At 40.9% G+C, this 22,934-nt stretch overlaps 1 protein-coding gene across 2 annotated transcripts in view; it reads right to left on the bottom strand.

Annotated features, from left to right (window-relative positions):
* LOC136857615 (polypeptide N-acetylgalactosaminyltransferase 1) overlaps positions 1-22,934 on the bottom strand; it is a 145,533-nt gene that overhangs the window by 81,728 nt on the left and 40,871 nt on the right. The window contains exons 1-2 of one of the 2 annotated variants that reach the window (XM_067136400.2): positions 15,754-15,890; positions 5,349-5,501 (exon numbers count right to left, since the gene is read on the bottom strand). In XM_067136400.2, coding sequence (XP_066992501.1) covers positions 5,349-5,488 — 140 coding nt within the window. In that variant the 5' untranslated portion in view covers positions 5,489-5,501; positions 15,754-15,890. Of the gene's footprint in view, positions 1-5,348; positions 5,502-15,753; positions 15,891-22,934 lie in introns of those variants that run through there. The other variant, XM_067136399.2, reaches the window with a different exon arrangement.

Genomic DNA, 22,934 nt, shown 5'->3' with positions numbered 1-22,934 from the left:
GTTGGAGGTTCGAATAGTCTTCGAATAGCTCTAAGGGTAGTTGTTAATATTTCACCAGTACGCAGAGTGTAGCATGTTATTTCATACCGTAAGGTGTTTTCTGGGATTTGCTATAATTGTTATTGTATTTCTCTTCTACTTCCGTTTTTGCTTTAATTTCTTGCCTCTGCCTTACCTATTTAGGCTTGAGAATAACACCGTAAGTCATCTTCTTATCTAATAATCCCTACGCCTAAATTTCTCCTCTGTTACCGCTTTCTTAAATCCGTAACTCATATCATCACAATTTAGTGAGGGACATTTCATTTTTGTAATACATCTCCTTCATTTTTAACTTTAGATAGAGCTGTATTTCTCTATTATAATCAAAACCTCCCAACTCGGTTCTAACTGACATTAGGAAAGGGGGCCTGTCATTTTAATGAAAACTCCACATCTCCATTGTGAATGACAGTTGGCAAGTGAGCTTGCCGTTATAGTAGAAACTCGTGAACTCAATTGTGAATGCGGCAGGGATCGTGGCCTGTCATTTGCATCAAAACTTCCCAACGCACATCTTACACCGCAAACAGCGTTATGGGGTCCTCCCGGTAGTGTTTCTAGGAAAACGCTAAGACATGCAATTTAATATAATCTTACTCACTGCGTGAACAGCAATTTACATAGAAATCCGTATACAATGTGGAATACCGTAGCGAAGCACGAGCACATCTGTTACTTAAATTCTAAAATCCAAGTGTGAAGCTACTGAAGTTTGACGCAAGTGTGATAAACTGATATAACTTGAAAACAATATGCTTTAACCCATGAGTAAATAATGCAAGTATCGAGCTCGAATTATTATTATTATCATTTTACGATTATGGTGATGATGATTATTATTATTAGTACTTGTGAGGTATGGCTATGAAGTGTTTACATCCACTTTTTACGATCGCATTGTTTGTGAGGTTATGTCATGAAACATGTGCTGTATATATATTTATACGAGTTTAATTAATGTAAGAACCTGTAATTAATAGTATATAATTTATTATTACCTGTATATATTGTGTGTAATCCACTACAGTATTGTGCAACACATTGCAATATGCAGAATAACACTAGGTAAGACGAGAACTGTGGAGAATATTCCTGCAACTATCTATTAAAAACTCTATAATTTACTACAAGATATGCTGTGACATATCTTTCCAGAAGTCCGGCCAGGCGACATATATAAGGAAGCGGTCTTGATGGTGGAGCGGAGTTATTGTTTAACAGGAGTTGTGTTTAGGCCGACATGCTAATGTAAGCAGTCAGCAGTCAACTGTTTCAAGGTTGCAGTCTCCATGTGCTTAGTGATAGGCAGCTGTAAAAATGGTGGGTTTTTTTATGTGTGCGTTTTGTTTGTGACGGCAGTTGATTAGGTTATGTGAGTGTTTAATGTGTAACTTGTAAATAATTAATTGTAAATAAAAATTCGTGTAGGGGCCTATGCAATTTGACAGTATTTTGTGTGCGTCTTTGTGGCTACATCAAGTTTTATTTACTTCTTATAACTTCCCTAATTATAGGGTTGCCACTAGGACAAAGTACACTTCATTTTTCAATATACAACTCACCATCACTGCTTAAGAGGTTATAAGAAATACTACATAATAAATCATATTAGCACGGAATATGAAAAATTATGAAATACAACACACAAAGGAACTATGAACCAAACAATACCCAACACTGCGATACAGTACTATTGACTGTATAAATAAATGGTTTCCCAAAATGAATATTGAACCGCGGATGGCAGCTACCGCTATGTTTGTCAACAGATGTTTTTCTATGCCTAATGAAGTCCAAAACTGGAAGAAAAATTTAGGAATTGTTCCCCGGGCTCCCATCATCAAACCTTTGACTGATATATTTTGCAGTCCATATTTTTCTTTATAATACGAGACTGTAGGGTCATAAATACTCTTCTTCTCTACATCCATGTTTTCCGATTGATCAGAATGAGATTCAAATCACACCGTTGTGTCAATGATCATTCCGTTCTTGGTTTCCGGTTTAAAGGCTATGATATCTATTCGCCTGGTGCTTCCAATTGTCGCCAATCCAGACACTTCCTCGTAGACCATATAGCCTCGTTCTTTGAGGGCACCGGCCGTCATGTGTCGAATCTTGTGGTGTCGACTATTCCTTAAACATCTCCGAACGGACAAGCACCCAGATCATGGGCAAGTGTTTCGTGCTCTCTGTGGCAACTCCGACAGAGGGTGTTGTCCTGGGATCTGCCCGGTAAGGAGTGAACTGCAATGTTAGCTGTCATCTTGATTGCTTCCCGCCTTTCTGAACATAAAAGACCATGGTGATCAGATATACGGGGTGAGGGGGTGTAGAATAACACCCACGGTATCCCCTGCCTGTCGTAAAAGGCCACTAAAAGGGGCCCCGGGGGCTCTTACCTTGGAAGTGTGGGTTGGCTACCACGGGACCCTTAGCTGAGTCGTAGCATTACTTCCACTTACTTGTGCCAGGCTCCTCACTTTTATATATCCTATCGGACCTCCCTTGGTCAAGTCTTGTTCTTTTCCGATCCCGACGGTAGACTATTAGAGCACTCGAGACCTAGGGAATCTTTCATTTTCACGCCCTTCGTGGGCCTTGTCTTTCTTTGGCCGCTACCTTCATTTCTCGAAGTGTCGAACCCTTCCATTTTTTTCTCTCTGATTAGTGTTATACCACATACAGGGTAGTTGTGGAAGCAATGCCAGAACTCAGCTAATGGTTCCGTGGTCGCCAACACACGGTCCCTAGTTTAGAGCTCTTGGGGCCCACCTGAGTGGCTCAGACGGTTGACGCGCGAGCCTTCTGATACCAACTTGGCAGGTTCGATCCTGGCTCAGTCCGGTGGTATTTGAAGCTGCTCAAATACGTCAGTCTCGTGTCCTGTAGGACAGAATTCCGGCACCTCGATGTCTCGGAAAACCGTGAAAAGTGGGACGTAAAAGCAATAACATTATTATTATTGATGATGATGATGATGATTATGTTAATGCTTGTTGTTTAAAGATTCTAACATCTAGGTGTTCAGCCCTATTATTATTATTATTATTATTATTATTATTATTATTATTATTATTATTATTATTATTATTATTATTATTATTATTATTACGGGGTTACCCGTGGATCAGCAGAGGTGAAGAAGGTGCCGGGGTGAATGAGTCTAACTACAATGTCCAAAACAAAATTTAAAATTCAAACTGAAGGTTATATTTAAAAAATAACAAAACTTTAACAAAAACCTTTCACTTAGTGAGATAACAATGACAGTTCAGGTACAAGACTTAGAAAAAATCCAAGATTTCGGAACTTTAACACACTTGGGCTACCAGCCCCTAGTTTTACAATTTTGGTGAGCTCTTACTTCGAATTTACAAATGTACAAATTTATACAAGGGCAGAAATCCCTCAATACATGGAGCGCTTGCTCCCAACTCACAATATCAAGCCTCCCAGAGGCATTCATTAATCTTACAAAAACTTTGAAAAAGAGCTAACAGGTTCTCAGTTTTCCAAGCCTATTCAAGGCAGCATTAAATTACAAATTCTGGCCTCTAAAGGCACAACTTACAATAGGAAAAATGATTATACATGGGTATTTGGTACCCAACCTATTGGGCCGTTGCTGAAAGAAACAGGTTAATTAAATGGCCCGAAACACAAATTGATTGGAGGCGAGTACTTGTACTCCTAAATATGCATCCTTAAAACATAAAGGGCACTAGTCCGATGAAACAGGGGCTATTCCCAAACTAAGGAGGTGACTCGTATACGAAAGAAAATTTAAGACATTACAGAAAGGAAGAACACCAGTTACAAAACGTAGTCACCTCAAACCAATATGAAGGGGAGCTCGAGAGGATACATCACTCTCTATCCCCGATTTGCAGTTAAAGTTTTATGAAGTTATTACAAAAGCCGGCAGAAGTTACATTTACAGAAAAGTAGGTTACATAGTTAAGGTTTCGGACCTCTCCCTCGGGCTAAACTGCAGAGCTAGCTAGAAATAAAGATGTTAATTGGCCATTACCTTGCTGAAGAACTGCTGCCTGATGAAAGAGGCGCCTCCCGCCTCCTGCTTGGCACACACACACAGAGATGACGATCAAATGGCCAAGAGCCGTGAAAATCCGCAGTTTATAAACCCTCTGGGAAAGTTCGAGACCTTTTCTGAATAAACCAGCCACAACTTCTCACTTTATTGGAGAATTTAAAAGTTACACTCAAAATCGAAGAAGTCTGTGATAGGCGGAAAATTAATTACAGAAATTCGTGATTGGCTAAATTCAAAACTGGCAGAAAGAAAAGATAAATATTGCCAACCAACAAATGAATGAACGAAATTTAGTAAAAAAAAAACAACTTATGAATACAAAATTTCTTCAAATCAAGATTCTTCAACTTCGCACCAGGGCGCATGATCATAGTTTATGAGCAGAGCAGTGACATCTGTTGAAGAAAGTCCAAACTTCTTGACAAAGGGCAAACAAAACAATTAGAAATTCACGCAGTACTGGAAACTTCACAATAACAAAATTACATCAAATTTTAGTGGTGCCATCTTCAGAGTAAATTTATAAGTTGGTCCAGTTTCAAGATCACTGTTCCTCCAGTAGTGGAGTTCTATTAGGCGCAAGATTTAAATGTGCGGCGTAGAGGTGTACCTCCCGGTTCAATTATTATTATTATTATTAGTAGTAGTAGTAGTAGTAGTAGTAGCAGTAGTAATAGTATTAAAACAAAAATCATTACCACAAACCAACAGTTTTCTACAAGATGGAAGTGATCTCTCGGAGGAAATTATCTTCACATCAACCTGTTTTCAGACCGACTTTGGAGAAAGGGAATGAAAGCTAAGTGGACTTCTTATATCTTATTTATAAGCTAGAAGTAACAGAGATGAAAGTAGCGATAACTATTGTTGGCACGAACAGGTCGGAATAGTAACAGGAGGGAATTCGCAAGGTGGAAATAAGTTAGGTATGAGATCGATGTATGATAATGAATCTGAGTTGGTGGTGGGACCATGTGAGGCGAATGAGGAAGCCAGGTTTTGTAGAAAGATAATGGACTGGATCATGGAGGATAAGAGACGAAGAGGAATAACAAGGCTACGATGGTTAGACTAGTTTTTTTTATTATTTCAGTTAAAGACATGCAGAACTGCTGTAGACGAGGCCACAGTACTTGATACAAAATATAGGATTGTGGAAGTACATAATTCATTCAAAGAAGTTTGCAGGGTTAGTACAAAGTAGACTGTGAACAAGCTGCCCATCAGACAAAGAAATAAAATGGATTACCTTACTGCCAGCCAGTACTCCCGATCTGAATCCTCCGATGAGTCAGCTTCCCGAGTCGTCCATAGGAGAACGGCGGAGAGTACAGTGACTGTCAGTATAACAGGAAGCAGGCGCAACAGGCGTCGGCATGGAGCCATCATCTTCCCGGCTAAACTGTAACATACAATAAAATGTCAGTTGAATAACCTCTCCTTTTCCTTAAAGGGCTTCTGTTAATCCTAGAAAGCGGATTCATGAAAATGAAAATCCACAGCCTGTTTCCAGTCATTCGACCGGGTCAGGAAAGAAATTAATGAAGCCCCCATCTAGCGGCGAGGATAGGAATTGTGCCGGCTGTCGAAGCCTGTCGCACTCCTCTGTGGTAATGATTAATGACTGGCAGATGAAGTGATATTGGAGAGTGTTGCTGCAATGAAAGATGACAGGGAAAACCGGAGTACGCGGAGAAAAACCTGCCCCGCCTTCGCTTTGTCCAGCACAAATCTGAAATGGAGTGACCGCGATTTGAACCACGGAAACCAGCTGTGAGAGGCCGGCGCGCTGCCGCCTGAGGCACGGAGGCTTCTAGAAGGCGGATTCATATACACTAAAAATAGCAAAATATGAATGCATCTATGCATTAAGAAACAGAGCAGGAATATATGCACTATTGCATACTATGCAAAATACTTCAATCAATCAATCAATCAATCAATCAATCAATCAATCAATCAATCAATCAATCACTACTGATCTGCATTTAGGGCAGTCGCCCAGGTGGTAGATTCCCTATCTGTTGTTTTCCTAGTCTTTTCTTAAATGATTGCAAAGAAATTGGAAATTTATTGAACATCTCCCTTGGTAAGTTATTCCAATCCCTAACTCCCCTTCCTATAAACGAATATTTGCCCCAATTTTTCCTCTTGAATTCCAACTTTATCTTCATTTTGTGATCTTTCCTACTTTTAAAGACACCATCCAAACTTATTCGTCTACTGATGTCCTCCCACGCCATCTCTCCACTGACAGCTCGGAACATACCACTTAGTCGAGCAGCTCGTCTCCTTTCTCCCAAGTCTTCCCAGATTTATCTTTTGGCATGATTGCTACTGGTTACTGGTCTTCATACAGCGAAGAGATGAACATTTTGGATATAAATCCAACATAGGCTCCGGCGAGCCAGCAATGCATTGAACAGGCTTGCCAACGTCGGCGCATTATCCAAAGATACTTAGCAGGAAAGATGATAGATAGGTTAAAGCCACAAAATATTGGTCTGGATTGGTCAGACTGGGCTAGTGATAAGACCATACGAACAAAGAAAATGGTGGCATTATTTAGTTTCAGACTGTCTCGGGTTTATTACATCTTCTATATAAGTAAGAATGCCTCTTGGGAGTGGGTGGGTTGGGTCCTGGCATGTATCGAGGAAGGATCTCTGCTCTCTACTACTTCAGGTAGGTATATCGTAAAACATTTTTTCTTTGATTCCAACATAGGAACTGAATACCAAAACGCCAACGGAAAAAGAGTTACGCATTGTCAAGCTGTTGTTAATGTGGACTGTCAACAACAATGCATTGTAAAGGATTCCGGCGGCGAATGGAATTTTTAAATATTCATTTGTATTGTTGTACCGATCTGAATATCAATATACAGTAGCTACTGTACATGCTGTTTTATACAATAATAAGAAAACTACAATTATAGGTACATGTACATACACGCATATCAAGAATATGCTCGTATTACTATCTGCGTCTGACAAGAAGTCGTGGCAGCTTGTAGGTACGGCACGAGTAAAAGATACTACACTCGTAGCTACTAACATGAGTCGAGACAAACAATGCAAGCTCCTGCAAATTCATTATTAAACTGTTCGTTATGCAGTACTTATTAATTACAGTAAATGTATAACTAAAGCACAGCTGCACTACCATTTTGAAACATCACGACACCACCTCAATTCGCAAGAATCACCGCAGTCGGTACCGATGTTTATTGACAGGCCTCGACACTTGTGATACGAGCATGCGCGCACCTCTTGCCCCGCATCTTCTCGTCAGACGACCATAGTATCTATATATGTATTTATATGCACTATACAACTTCACCATTATATTTCAAATAGTATGAATCGCCTAGTCCGCCTCCGTGGTGTAGTGGTTAGTGTGATTAGCTGCCACCCCCGGAGGCCCGGGTTCGATTCCCGGTTCTGCCAATAAATTTGAAAAGTGGTACGAGGGCTGGTACGCGGTCCACTCAGCCTAGGGAGTTCAAATGAGTAGAGGTGGGTTCGATTCTCACCTCAGCCATCCTCGAAGTGGTTTTCCGTGGTTTCCCGCTTCTCCTCCAGGCAAATGCCGGGATGGTAAATAACTTAAGGCCATTCTCGCTTCCTTCCCTCTTCTTTTTGTATCCCTTCCAATCTCCCATCCCCCCCCCCGCAAGACCCCTGTTCACCATAGCAGGTGAGGCCGTCTGGGCGAGGTACTGGTCATCCTCCCCAGTTGTATCCCCCGACCCAGAGTCTGAAGCTTCAGGACACTGCCCATGAGGCGGTAGAGATGGGATCCCTCGCTGAGTTCGAGGGAAATACCGACCCTGGAAGGTAAACATATAAAGAAGAAGAAGATGAATCGCCTTTATTTTTTATGGCCATACTACATCATGAAACAATCAAAACAAACAAAACATGCAAATATGCCAAAACTCCGCCCTCCACTTATCACAATGCGCATTAGATTGAGGTAAAGCAAAGATGGGATATTATTACAGTCAAAACCGGTTATAACGACTCCGAAGGGGCCGTTAATTAACGGTCGTTATAGGCGATAGTCGTACAAACAGGTGGGTTCTTTTTGGTTTTTTGTTAAACATGTAATATCTGTAAAATTTAGGCTGCACACTCTCATGCAGGGCCGGATTAAGGTGGGCTAAAGGGGCTGCAGCCCGGGGCCCCGCGTGCTAAGGGGCCCCGGCCCTTGGCCGAACTTAAAATTGTATAAAAAGAGGCCTGTTCCTCCACCTCCGTGCATGTATTTGAATATTTACGCTCGCAAGATATTGAACACGCACTCTTCCTTCCTTATCAGCTGTCCGCGTTAGTATTTCATCACTGCTAGAATCAATTACCGTCCAGAGACACGAATCCTCGCTACTTACGCACTGTAATTATTGTAAAGATTATTGTTGACGAAAATTTAAAACTGGCAGCTTGCAAGTACGGGCAGAGGGGGAAGGGGGGAAGAGGTCTAGGAAGTGAGCGGGAGGGAACAGGGGAAGCACGGTGGAATGCGCATGCTATACTATGTCTTTGCATCAGGAAGAGAACTTCCAGTTCACCTCTGATTATTCAACCATTCGTAAGTTATAACTATAATGTTCTTGTAAAATGGATAGAAAATATCCTAGTGGTGCCAAAAAAAAAAAAAAAAGTAAGTTCTGTTTTGTATGTCGATTTGATAGTGATGATGGGGCAAATGTAAAATATGTTTTGGCATTATGAAATATGAACATGAAAAATAGAGAAAAATTGTAGTCTATTTCAATACTTTCCTGTTCATTAATTTAAGTGGAAGTAGTTCTATAACGACTTCAGAATGCTAGTCTTACGTGATGTTACGAAGAAGGGGCCCCACATTTTTATATAGCCCGGGACCCCCAAAGCACCTTAATCCAGCAATGCTCTCATGGTTAATTAACAGTATGAAGTTAGAACTTCAAGAAATATAAGTGAAATGAGTACAAAATACAGTTTTGTGGAATGGGACTGAAAGGAAAGTTTCATCTGATATTTACAAAGTACCGTACTTAATAATATGTCAGCAAAATATAAAATAATAAGTGAGGAAAGAAGTAGCAACTAAGTATAATTTGATCAACAATGCCGCACACTGTCTTGGCTAAAAAAATAGATGTTCTTTCTGACCTTCCAAATTTCAGAAATCGTTCAGTGTGATACACTTCGCTACTAACGTTTGTTTCCCCATTTTGTAATCGCGATATGATTCGCGACTTTTCTTTAATATTAAACGCTTTCCCTCTCTTCACAGCGACGCTTGCCTTGAATATTTAACTGTGGATACAGATTGTGGTCAGAGGTAGTTTTACGGCACACCTTCAACTGTACAGTCAATTAAACACATATACGAGTGATGCCTTGGGTTTTTACATAACATGAGAGATAACATGAAATGAAATGGCGTATGGCTTTTAGTGCCGAGAATGTCCGAGGACAAGTTCGGCTCGCCAGGTGCAGGTCTTTTGATCTGACACCCGCAGGCGACCTGCGCGTCACGATGAGGATGAAATGATGATGAAGACGACACATACACCCAGCCCCCGTGCCAGCGAAATTAACCAATTAAGGTTAAAATTCCCCACCCTGCCGGGAATCGAAGCCGGGACCCCTGTGGCCAAAGGCCAGCACGCTAACCATTTAGCCATGGAGCCGGACAGAGATAGCATAATAAGTGAGGAAAGAAGTAGCAGCAATGTAATTCGATCAATTATGCCGCACACGGTCTTGGCTAAAAAAATATATGTTCTTTCTGTCCTTCCAAAGTGTGATACGCCCACTTCCTTGTAGACTCTAACGTTTGTTTCCCCATTTTGTAATCGCGATATGATTTGTGACTTTTCTTTAATATTAAACACTTTTTCTCTTTTCACAGCGATGCTTGCCTTGACTATTTACCTAACAGTGATTGGTTTGAAATTTACAATTCACCGAAAACAAGAGAGTGAAAATAAGTTTTGCATTGGTATCAGCAATCCCCAAAGGGGATAACAAACGAAAAAATACAACATTGGACGTCGTTATAGTTGATACATTTTTCCGAAAATGTGATAAAAACAAGCCGTTTTATACGATATGTAGTAATAAGCGATTTTAAAAAATACCGTGCTTATATGGGATGTAGAGGGGGCCGTTAGATTTCGCCGTTATATCCAGTACTTCGTAACCGCCTCTTCCTCCTCCTTCCGCCGCTTTTCCCACATCCAGGAACGACCTGTGGCTCCTATTTGACTCGGCCTTGTTTTACGGTCGGATGGCCTTCCTGTCACCATCCCGTTGTGAAGGGATGTATTCACTATTGCGTGTGTCTGTGGTGGTTGATTAGTAGCGTCGTGTGTTGTGTACATATAAAGAGGAGCGTGTTGGGAAAAACACAAACACCAAGTCCACGAATCAGAGGAATTAACCAGACCCAGTTAAAATTCCCAAGCCGGCCAAGAATCGAACCCCGGATCCTCTTAACCAAAAACATCGACCCTGACCATTCAGCCGACGAGCCGGATTAACATACGTTCTTCAGCTTATCCCAAGTATTTCTGGGGTCGCTTGAGCCACCGAGACTCGTTTTACTTTTCGCCGATGATTTAAGGCCGGATGCTTTTTCTGACGCTATGTTATTTTTGAGATGAAAATCTCACCCCAGGATCGACCGCGATTCGAACCTCAGCCTTCCGAGTAGGAAGCCAGAAGCTAAGCTGCGAAGCTAATCATGCCCCCTGTACTTCTTCTTCAGACCTTTTCCCAGTTTCCTCCTGTGAGTGGGGGGCGGTAGAATAACACCCACGGTACCCCTACCTGTTGTAAGAAGCAACTAAAAGGAGTCCCAGGGGCTCTTAACTTGGGGAGCGAGTGGGTTGGCAATCACGGGCACCTTAGCTGAGTACTGACATTGCGTCCACTTACTTGTATGAGGCTCTCACTTTCATCTATCCTATCCGACCTCCCTTGATCAACTCTTCTTCTTTTCCGACCCCGACAGTTGTACGTATGGAGGCCTATGGAGTCTTTCATTTTCACGCTCTCTGTGTGGCCTTCGTTTTTCTCTGGCTGATACTTTCACATTTTTCAGAGTGTCGGGACCGTTCTAGTTTTGATAAGTGTCATATAGGGGATGGTTGCCTTTTTTTATATATATATAGGCTTTACGTCGCACTGACACACACAGGTCTTATGGCGACGGCGGGATAGAAAAGGACTAGGACTGGGAAGGAAGCGGGCGTGGCCTTAATTAAGGTATAGCCCCAGCATTTGCCTGGTGTGAAAATGGGAAACCACGGAAAACCATCTTCAGAGCTGCCGACAGTGGGGTTCGAACCCTCTATCTCCCGAATACTGGATGGTTGCCTAATTGTACTTCTTGTTAGAACAATAATAACCACAACCACTGGAACCACACTCTATCTGCCGTAGGGGGTGAAAAAAAAAGAGGACCCCAGGGTCTCTTACCTTGGGAGGGTGGATTGGTGAACCACCGAAACAGGGGCGGCTTTTCGGATAGTATCTTTCTTCCCAAGGCACTGCCTATGTAGCGAAACAGAAAATAATGTTAATGTGTAAAATGTTAACATTATAATAGGCCTATGCACTTTGATAGATCTACTTATCAAAGAGTTAATATACACATACCGGTAAGCTTGCTTTGTAATATAAACTAGCAACAATTTGTTGAATATCCCTCTCCGTGCCTGTAGAATTGAGCCCATGTGGGGCCGTACATCCACAATGACGATTTTCAGGCTTCATGACGTACGCGCGGGGATAAGGAGCACAGAGACAGAAATTCCGAGAGGTCAGCATCTTCTCAACATTACGTAAATTATTTTACACAGTCGAAGCAGAGTTGACATTTGAGTAATTTATTACGTTTGTTTGTTTTACAATAAATGATTTCTCTCTCTCTCCCTGTGGGTGGGGATGGTAGAATAACACCGAGGGTATCTCCTGCCTGTCGTAAGAGGCGCCTAAAAGGGGCCCCAGATGCTCTTCACTTGGGGAGCGTGGGTTGACGACCACGGGGCCGTCAGCTGAGTCCGGGCATAGCTTCCAATTGTGCTTGGCTCTTGAGTTTCATCTATCCTATCCGACCTCCCTTGGTCAACTCTTGTTCTTTCCTGACCCCGACGGTATTAGGATACTCGAGGCCAAGCGAATCTTTCGTTTTCACGCCCTTCGTGGCCCTTGTCTTTCTTTGGCTGATACCTTCACTTCTCGAAGAATCGGATTCCTTCCGTTTTTTTCTCCTTGATTAGTGTTATAAAGAGTTCTCTCTCTCCCTCTTCACCGTTTCACAAATAACACTAACTGTACTAGTGTACTCAACTAAAGCAGTAGTGCGCAGGGGACTGAGATCAGGCATTCTTGTTTCTAACAATCAGAAATGGTACATTTCTCCAAAAAAGTTTTACTCTCTGTTTTAGCTTCAGATTCTTTAGATCCTTGTAGTCTAACACAATAAATATACTTAATGCTTTACTTTATTACTTATTATATAATGCATGTTTTAATTTTATTGGATTTGGTATCTGTATTTTATTTTTTAAATTTTAATTTAATATTTAAAAAGTGAGTGTGTTCATAAACCTGTATATTATTATATGAAGACGCTTTTCATCCTCAGTGGTATGTAAATCTAGGCCTATATATTAAATTTTTTTTTTATGAAAAATAAAGTTAGTTAGTCAGGCTATTCTATCCGGTCGATTTCCTTCATTATTTTTTTTTAACTGAAAGGTATTCATGCACAGATTTGTCATCAGGTACTAGAAATCACTTAACTTCCGCCTTCTTCAAATTATTTAATTTTTCAATTTTTTGTCTCATTGAAGCAATCATATATTTCGTTCTAATTGAGGTACGCAGTTCGTTTTGGGCTAAAAACACTCAGTGGATCAAGCGCTTTCTTTTGAGGTAATAAGTACTTGATAGATTCTGAGAAAAGTTATGAGTACATTTGTCTCCATGACGAAGATCTTTGAAGGACTTTTTAACAGTTCGGCGCGTAGTGTTGTTCCAAGGAACGTTTAATTCAATTTCTTTGTGTGATGTATTTTCAAGTGTTTTGTTGGCATAATATTACATTCTATACCACAGCAGATCATGTGCTTTATCCGTGAGGATAGTAACGAACAACACGATACTTTGTACACTGCGGGCGGTTGCCAGCGGGAAACTCCTAGTTATCAATAAATGCAATTCACTTCTCTCTCTCTCACACTCTCTCTCTCTACCTCACGCCAATTTAAACTTACATTTAATGCCAATCCTTTTAAAATTTATTATTATTTATGACTGTCAATATAGGAATTCTATGATTTTAATAAATATTTCTTTAAATGACGAAGTTGAAAATTGCTAGTTCGCATACTACTTTGGAGTAATGCAGTTAGCAATACAGACTGAAAATATTTTGATTTTTTTGAAGTGGTGGCTGGGTATTTCTTTAATCTAACATGTACTAGTTACCCAAACTTAACTGTGTGAAAAGAATTTAAAAACACGAATGAAATCAAAGTGTTCCTGGAAACTCATTTTTTGTCGTTGCCATACGAAGAAGGAAAGAAAAATAAAGGACATGGGAAGACACGCCTGATTAGAATATAAGTAAAGGACAAAACAGTACTAAATTATCATGTTAGAAAATGCAATCGGAACATTAAGGGGGGAGGGGGGAGAGTGGATTTGAGGGTGCAACAACCAAAATGCAATGTTTTGATTTCCATGTGTTCTCTTCGGTAGTGATTGGGATTGGTCGAAAAAAGGAACTGTAGATTTAGTGTTAATGTGGGAGAAAATGAAGACTCATGAAAAAGCACATGTATATTATTATATGAAGACGCTTTTCATCCTCAGTGGTATGTAAATTATCAATCAATGCAATTCTCTCTCTCTCTCTCTCTCTCTCTCTCTCTCTCTCTGTGTGTGTGTGTGTGTGTGTGTGTGTGTGTGTGTAGCCTATTTCAAACTTACATTAAATGCCAATCATTTTTAAATGTATTATTATTTATTACTGCCAACATAGGAATTCTATGATTTTAAAAAAACATTTCCTTAAATGACGAAGTTGAAAACTGCTTTAGGTTTCAGTTAGACTCGCAGTTTCAACAAATTGTTGCTGAACGCAACGAGTAAGTTGACAAAAACAGGTGTGTAATGAATTTGATAGCAAACTGTACCATATACGACTCCGAGGAAAAATAGAATTAGCATTAAGGGGCCACAACGAGTCAGAAGATTCCATCAATAACGGTGTATTTAGAGAATAAATTAAATTTAGTACTATGTTTTAAAACGAAATGAATGCGTATCTGCCATAATCACCCACGTTTAAGGATTTATATAAAACTAACCGGAATAAATGGCCTCCTGGAATGCATACTAGATTGGAGATGAAACGATAGACACGGCATGTCAGTCCCAGCTGGTTGTCGTATTGAGGTACATTGTTGACTGAAGATCAGTATAAAGATTCTGAATATTTTTGATTCCTTAAGAACAATAATCACCATTACCACGTGCTATTTCTCAGTGCATATTAAATTAAATTGAACCGCTCGTCGGCAGAAATCCGAGTAAACTCGTAACTCAAAGTTATGATGGCGGGTCAATCATGAGCAATAGCTCCAGTGGTGTAACAAGTTTCCACATGCCAATTAATCAAATACATATCTTCGTGTATAAATCGGGAAGTTCGCATATTTTTCTCGAACTTGTCAGGAAGCAGTCTCTCTTTTCCCAATCGAGCGAACTGGCCGTGCGGTTAGGGGCGCGCGGCTGCGTGGTTGCATTCGGGAGATAGTGGCTTCAAACCCCACTGTCGGCAGCCCTGAAGATAGTTTTCCGCTGTTTCCCATTATCACACCAGGCAAATGCTCGGGCTGTACCTTAATTAAAGCCACGGCCACTTCCTTCCCACTCCTACGCCTTTCCTGTCCCAATCGTCGCCATAAGACCTATTGTATCTGTGTCGGTGCGAGGTAAAAGCAACTAATGGATGAATGAATGAATGAATGAATGAATGAATGAATGAATGAATGAATGAATGAATGAATGAATGAATGAATGAATGAATGAAAATATTTTCCTAACTTCCTGCAAAGAATACAGATATTAGATACTAGATGAAACTTCCAATATCGCGGTGTTGATACGGTGTACTGTATGAACACAGAAAATAACTGATTGCTGTTATGGGTACAATTATAGAACGTGAAGACATAAAACCAGAAACAACAATTAATCAAGCCTCTTCTTATCACGTTCCTTTCTTTTTTTTCTTTTCTTTTTTTACAATTTGTTTTACGTCGCACCGACACAGATAGGCCTAGGTCTTACAGCGACGATGGGATAGGAATAGTCTAGGAGTGGGAGGGAAGCGGCCGTGGCCTTAATTAAGGTACAGCCCCAGCATTTGCCTGGTGTTAAAATAGGAAACCACAGAAAACCATCTTGAGGTCTGCCCACAGTGGGGCTCGAACCCACTATCTCCCGGATGCAATCTCACAGCTGCGTGCCCCAAACTGCACGGCCAACTCGCCCGGTGATCCGTATTTAAAGAGGAATGTTGCTCAGTTACACCTCTCCTTAAAATAATTATCACCACCAGAAATATTGATATTTTCTACTTACGAAAGAAAATGAATTATTACAGCTGCAAATTCAGATCTCCTCCAAACACATACTTCTCCACTATACGTCAAGAAGTAATGATGACACTAGTGTGATGCGTGAAACGGTACTAGATATAATTTACTACTACGAACTTACATCAATGTAGTGTGCACGTGACTAGATTGGAGAGTGGAAGTTCAGAGGGCATACGGTCGATCATCTCTCCCAGATAACGCAAGACAGACATTTGGAAACGAAACAAAACATCCACACAATATAACTACCTGCTATATCGCAACTTTACGACTATCTTCCTAGCTCTCGATGACGAATCTAACAATGATTTTTTTTAAACTAGCAATCGGAAATGCATTCCTATTCAGGGGTTAATACGGCGTCAGCAAGTCCTCATGAATGCGAGATACTTGCTGAGATTCTCCCATGTGAATGGGGATGGTAGAACACATCCATGACTTCCCCTGACTGTCGTAAAAGGTGACTGAAAAAGGGAGATCCCCTGTGGGTGGGGGTAGTAAATATAACACCCACGCTATCCCTGTCTGTTGTAAGAGGTGACTAAAAGGGGCCCCCGGTACTCTTAACTTGGGAGCATGGTTTGGCGACCAAGGGGCCCCTAGCTGAGTCCTGGTATTGCTTCAACTAACTTGTGCCAAGCTCCTCACTTTTACCTATCCTATCCGACCTCCCTTGGTCAAGTCTTGTTCTTCTCCGACTCCGAAAGTATTAGAGTATTCGAGGCTTAGGAGTCTTTCATTTTCACTCCATCGTGGCCCTTGTCTTCCTTTGACCGATAACTTCAATTTTTCCAAGTGTCGGGCTCTTTCCATTTTTCCCCTCTGCTTAGTGTTAATAAAGGATGGTTGCCCAGTTGTACATCCTCTTAAAACAATAATCACCACCACCACCACCATCAAAAAGTGGAACCAGGGGATCTCAACTTTGGAGCATTGCTTGGCGACCACGGTTCCCTTAGCTTAGTCTGACATTCCTTCAACTTACTTGTGTCAGGCTTTCATATATCCTATCCAACCTCCCTTGGACAAGTGTTGTTCTCTTCCGACCCCGAAGGTATTAGGTTGCGTGACCAAGGAAGTCTTTTCTTCTTGTCCACGCACTTCTTGACCTTTCCTCTTCTGTTATCGATATATACTTCGAAGAGTCAGACGCCTTCCTTTTTCCCCTTCTGATTCGAATTAAAAGTGGATGGTTATCTAGTTGTACTTCCCCTTAAAATCTATATATATAAAATAAGAGTTTTGTCTGTACATTGCTCAGAATTTGAAAAGTGGTATTTCTGTATCGGTCATGTCCATAGTAACAAGGAAATGCACTTTTTACTTTTCCGTAATTTTTGTCTGTCTGTCTGTCTGTCTGTCTGTCTGTCTGTCTGTCTGTCTGTCTGTCTGTCTGTCTGTCTGTCTGTCTGTCTGTCTGTCTGTCTGTCTGTCTGTCTGTCTGTCTGTCTGTATGTATGTACACGCATCACGAGAAGACGGCTGAAGAGAATTTAATGAAAATCGGTATGTGTAGTCGGAGGATGAGTCACTACAATTTAGGCTATAAATCATTTCACTCACGCTGAGCGAAATGGTAGTTTATTGGAAGGCCTAAAATTGAATTCTCAAATATGTATATTATTAGTGGTCCTGTCGATAAATACTACATAACTAAAGTTATGCAGAATTAAATTTACGATCATTTATCATACATTGTTACCGTACCGACTTTGATAACACAGATAGGCCTATACATGAATTTGTATTTTTGTTGCCAAGTCCATATCAACGCCGAACCACGAGAAAATGGGTTAACAGAATATAATGAATGTCGGTATATAGAGTCGGGGAATAAGAAACTACAGTCTAAGTTATAAACAATTTTATTCGCCGTGTATGAAATTGTAGTTTAGGGGAAGGCGCCTAAAATTTAATTTTTAAATACTTATGTTATTGGTCCTATCGAAAAGTACTACATAACAAAAGTTATTGAGAATACAATTTCCGTCCATTTATCTTTTATTCAATTTTACCGTACCGACTACGATAATAGTGGTATTTCAGAGTCGGAAGAAAACTAAATGTGAAGGCCTGCAATATTGAAAGTGCGTAACATTGATCAACAATAACATTACATTGACCGTTGTCTGTGGTGATGTTCTTTGTCTCTTATGTTGCCACTCAACTCCGATAGATGGGATGGGATTACTGCTGCGTACCGAGTATAACAGCCTGTACTGGCGGGAAATACCTGGGGAGTCAGAAAAGTTTCTTCTTTAGCATGTCATTCCTCTGGTTCATAACAGTTTCTGATACCGTTCTGCTGGTACGTAACTCACTGGTTCATCACAGTATTCTAGCTAGTCAATCCCTACTCTGACGCGCTGTTTTGAATGAGCAGTGTGCACTCTTAAGGCAGAGACTCAGTAGTAGTAGTAGTATGACCTGGTATAGAATTAAAATTTAGGCATATTCCAAATTATAGCACCACAATTCACTAAATAACTCAAAATTCAACCCTGAAAAGAGCCGTTTCTTAAAAAGAGCCTCCTCTTCTTTTTTATTCAATTCTACATTCATTTTATTCAAAATTAGCAGTGAAGTAGGGGTTTCTCCTCCGGCTTGGAGGAAAAAATTGCCTCCAAGTCAGATAGATTTTTCCGCCGCCAGTGTAGTGAATTGAGATTTTCCGACTCATCGGGTACTCCTAGGAAACAGATTAGTAAAAGGGCATAGTTTTTGCCCTGGGACTCTCCACTATTCGAACCCACCCACCCCCTCCCCGTAAAAAGGCTAAAAGTTCACGGATCATGGCTGTCTGCGGCCTGGTCATTCCAGCTCTGGAACTTTGGACTGTTAGATCGGCAGCGCAGTACTGTTCGTTAAAAGTGAGAAAATGTGTGTTTTTTCATTTGATCAAGTATTTCACGTGAAATCATTGCTTTTACTCGCGTCATTCCTACTGACGTCATTGTAATGACCTATGTTCATTTCAGTCGGGAAAACCACTAAGACAGTCTTTCTGAGGATGTAAAAAATCAGGTGGAGAGTGAGTGTCTGCCATTATAATAAAATTCCCCAACCTGATTGTGATTGATGGTAGGCAAGCGGGCCTACCATTAAAATGAAAATTCCCTAACCCAGTTTTCATATGAGAAAAGACGTTTGGTGATTTCTCCGTCGCGTTTCTAGGGTAACTTGCTCACAACGTGTACTCTACCTAACCTATTATTCTGTATACAATGTAGAATTCCGTAGCGAAGCACGGGTACATCAGCTAATACTCAATAAAACCAATTTGCTTCGAGAAAAAATGTGTTATATTATATATTGAACTCCCTTCGTACATTGTTATCTAATCTGTGTCAAAAGTAAAATGTACAACAAAATTTGAGCATAATAACATCTCAGGTGCACTACACATCAACAAAATATCATTTTGTAACTAAAATATTATATTTTGGTATCAATTTTCATTGCTGTAAGGTAATTCCATGTTAAGAAAACGATATTGTTCTTATGACAAGGTTGCCACATCGAACGGCTCTACTCAACAGCATCACGGGAAAACCGTGCTATATATACGGTATTGGTGAAACTCAGTACTTAAGTTCAAAGTAAAAGAAGGAAGAAAATAAGCTGCAAATTACTTTTCTTTTTAATCTAGGGTACAGGTGTTGCAGGGCGCGAGAAAGGGGCGGGGGTGCTTATTTATGATTTTACTGCACGTTAAAAACCTCAGTACTGAAGTTCAAGGCAAACTGGGAGAAAATAGACCACAGATAGTTTTTATAGACTCGGGGTGGGGGACGCATTTAATCGCATTCAATAAATTTGCCCAAGCAACGCCGGTTACTAGTGTGCCGTCATATCACCCCACGAAAAGAATGGCAACAATTAAACACGCATGTGAAAAAGTGGTAAAAAAATGTGGCGAAAATAAATTGCGTTTAAGAAACAAAAGCTAAATTACAAAACGAAAACAGATAAAAATCATAGCAAATTTCTGTATCAGTAAAAATTTATGTATTGCTGCACACCACACCGACAAAATCTTCAGTAACAACTTCTGTACAGTACAAGAATATTAGAACACACGTGTAAATAAACAGATGGCTTCTCTTTAACAGTGATAAGCTGCCAGCAATTCACAGCGTAACGGATTAGCGTGTACCCGTTGCATGTACCCAGAACAACTCAGAAGGAAAATGAAGGAAGGCAACAAAGCGATGGCTGCTCCCGTCCTTGTGCTTCCTCCCTGCGAATGTATTTATAGAGAATGCTAAGTAGTTATTTTAATAACTCACGGGCAAAAACATGCCCCGTCCATTTTCTTTCATAATACAATATAAAGTACATTATACTATTCCTTAATTATGAGGAATTATGAATGTCTAAGAGGGGATGTGTTCGCTCGTTGTAGGTTCATACGATCAATACTGTTCTCGAATAGCATCTTTCATAGCAACCAGACGCACTAGTAATGCTCCGAATGCCACTGTAAATAGTTACCAATTAAAGCACTATCATTGATGTGTGACGAAAGATCGTAAGGGACCAAAAAAACACTATAAATTCATGTTGTTGTTGTTGTTGTTCTTTTTTGCTAGCGGCTTTACGTCGCACCGACACATATGGATCTTACGGCGACGATGGGATAGGAAAGGGCTAGGAGTTGGAAGGAAGCGGTCGTGGCCTTAATCAAGGTACAGCCCCAGCATTTGCATGGTGTGAAAATGGGAAACCACGGAAAACCATCTTCAGGGCTGCCGACAGTGGGATTCGAACCCACTATCTCCCGGATGCAAGCTCACAGCTGCGTGCTACTAACCGCACGGCCAACTCGCCCAGTAAATTCATGGTTTCATAGCGACGATAATTATATTTAGAAGTTACACACTGACGGACACTAGGCGCGTTTTCAGAATAAATAGTTATCGAGTCATTAAAATTCGGGCTCTAATAATAATTGTTGAATGCGTGCCTCATCCAACTTCCTCGTACACTTCGACCAGGGACCAGAGTTCCGTGTCTCTCTCAATAGCCTGATTATTTCCTGTTTTCCGCACGACTTGGTTGTCAGACAAGCGACATTTCGCACTGTAATGAGATGCTGTGAGATTGTACTACATTTTGGAACATGTTTTTGATCGTTTCTCCATGATACGTCATCATTGTTTTGACATTCTAGCTAATTTACAAAATGTCATGCCCTCCTAGATAAAGATAAATTGAAATGATTAACAAATCGAAGCTAATTAGCTTGTTTCGGGAGGCATTGTTTTGTTTTGTTACGCCTACACAAAAACAGACTGTAGGAATATATCGTAGTTATAAAATTCATAAACAACCCTTAGTGTTCAATAATTATCGACCTATCTTATCAAGTATTGTACATTCCTGCGCTATACCTTACTATTTATCAAGTGACTAGCGGAACTGCCTAATTAAATGCCTTCTTTCTTTCTTAATCGGCTTACCCTCCAGGGTTGGTTTTTCCCTCGGACTCAGCGAGGGATCCCACCTCTACCGCCTTAAGGGCAGTGTCCTGGAGCGTGAGACATTGGGTCGGGGGATACAACTGGGAAGGATGACCAATGCCTTGCCCAGGCGGCCTCACCTGCTATGATGAACAGGGGCCTTGTGGGGGGATGGGAAGATTGGAAGGGACAGACAAGGAAGAGGGAAGGAAGCGGCCGTGGCCTGAAGTTAGGTACCATCCCGGTATTTGCCTGGAGGAGAAGTGGGAAACCACGGAAAACCACTTCCAGGATGGCTGAGGTGGGAATCTAACCCACCTCCACCCATTTGACCTCCCGAGGCTGAGTGGACCCTATTCCAGCCCTCGTAGCACTTTTCAAATTTCATGGCAGGGCCGGGAATCGAACCCGGGCCTCTAGGGGTGGCAGCTAATCACACTAACCACTACACCACAGAGGCGGACTCAAATTAAATGCACTAGATTAAATGTCTGATTCCCGCTGAGGTTGTTTTTGGTGACATTATTATTATTATTATTATTATTATTATTATTATTATTATTATTATTATTATTATTATTATTATTATTATTTAATCCGTTTACCGTCCAAGGTTGGTTTTGCCCTCGGGTGGTTAAATGCGACATCTCCGAGTCATTGGCTGCCGGACAAAATTCTGACATCCTGGCCTTAAAACCCGTGGTAATTTAAGAAATGTTAAGACAATTATTAGCCGGCCCCGCGGTATAGAGGAAGCGTGTATGCCTTTTACCCGCAGGCCCCGGGTTCGATTCCCGGCCAGGTCAGGGACTTTTTACCTGTATCTGAAGGCTGGTTCGAGGTCCACTCAGCCTACGTGATTACAATTGAGGAGCTATCTGACAGTAAGATAGCGGCGCCTGTCTACAAAGCCAAGAATAACAACCGAGAGGATTCCTATCGTGCTGACCACACAATCCTTCGTAATCTGCAGGCTTTCAGGCTGAACAGCGATCAAGGCAAGTCTTGTGAAATGGGAACTCCTTCCCCCTGTTAATTATTAAGCTCTAAAGCTTACTATTGTAATGTCCCTTTCTATACATTTATTCTGGTTGTCATTTCTTGTTAATCGCTGTTGTTATTGTTGTTGCCTTTGAAAAGAAAATAGAAAAGGAAAGATCATTTAGGAAATTATTCAAATTTAAAGTTGTTTTCTTTTTTGTCCAGTAGCCAAGGCCCTGCCGCTTTTTTCCCAGCTAATGCCCTTATATTACAAAATAATAATAATAATAATAATAATAATAATAATAATAATAATAATAATAATAATGATTCCGTGTGGCTATTGTTAGCCTGGTGCAGCCTGCGGTTACGAAAGTACTATCGGTTACCCGAATGAGCTGGCGCCAGCGAGTGAAACGGTCCTTTGTCGGATTCCTCGAGCCAGTTGAAGCTCATCAGCAGAGTGGTAACCATGGATTGCCAAAAATGAATAAACGAAGACAATTTGATTTCATTCCATTCCACTCAGATTTTAACATTTTAAAAGAATTATGAATAATATAAAAGAAAATAGAGCCTCCGTGGCTCAGGCGACAGCGCGCCGGCTTCTCACCGCTGGGTTCCGTTGTTCAAATCTCGGTCATTCCATGCGAGATTTGTGCTGGATAAAACGGAGGCGGGACAGGTTTTTCTCCGGGTACTTTGGTTTTCCCTGTCATCT

Source organism: Anabrus simplex, chromosome 1 (genome assembly GCF_040414725.1).
Source record: "Anabrus simplex isolate iqAnaSimp1 chromosome 1, ASM4041472v1, whole genome shotgun sequence".
NCBI classification, from domain to species: domain Eukaryota; kingdom Metazoa; phylum Arthropoda; class Insecta; order Orthoptera; family Tettigoniidae; genus Anabrus; species Anabrus simplex.
This window is presented reverse-complemented; position numbering and strand designations above follow the sequence as displayed.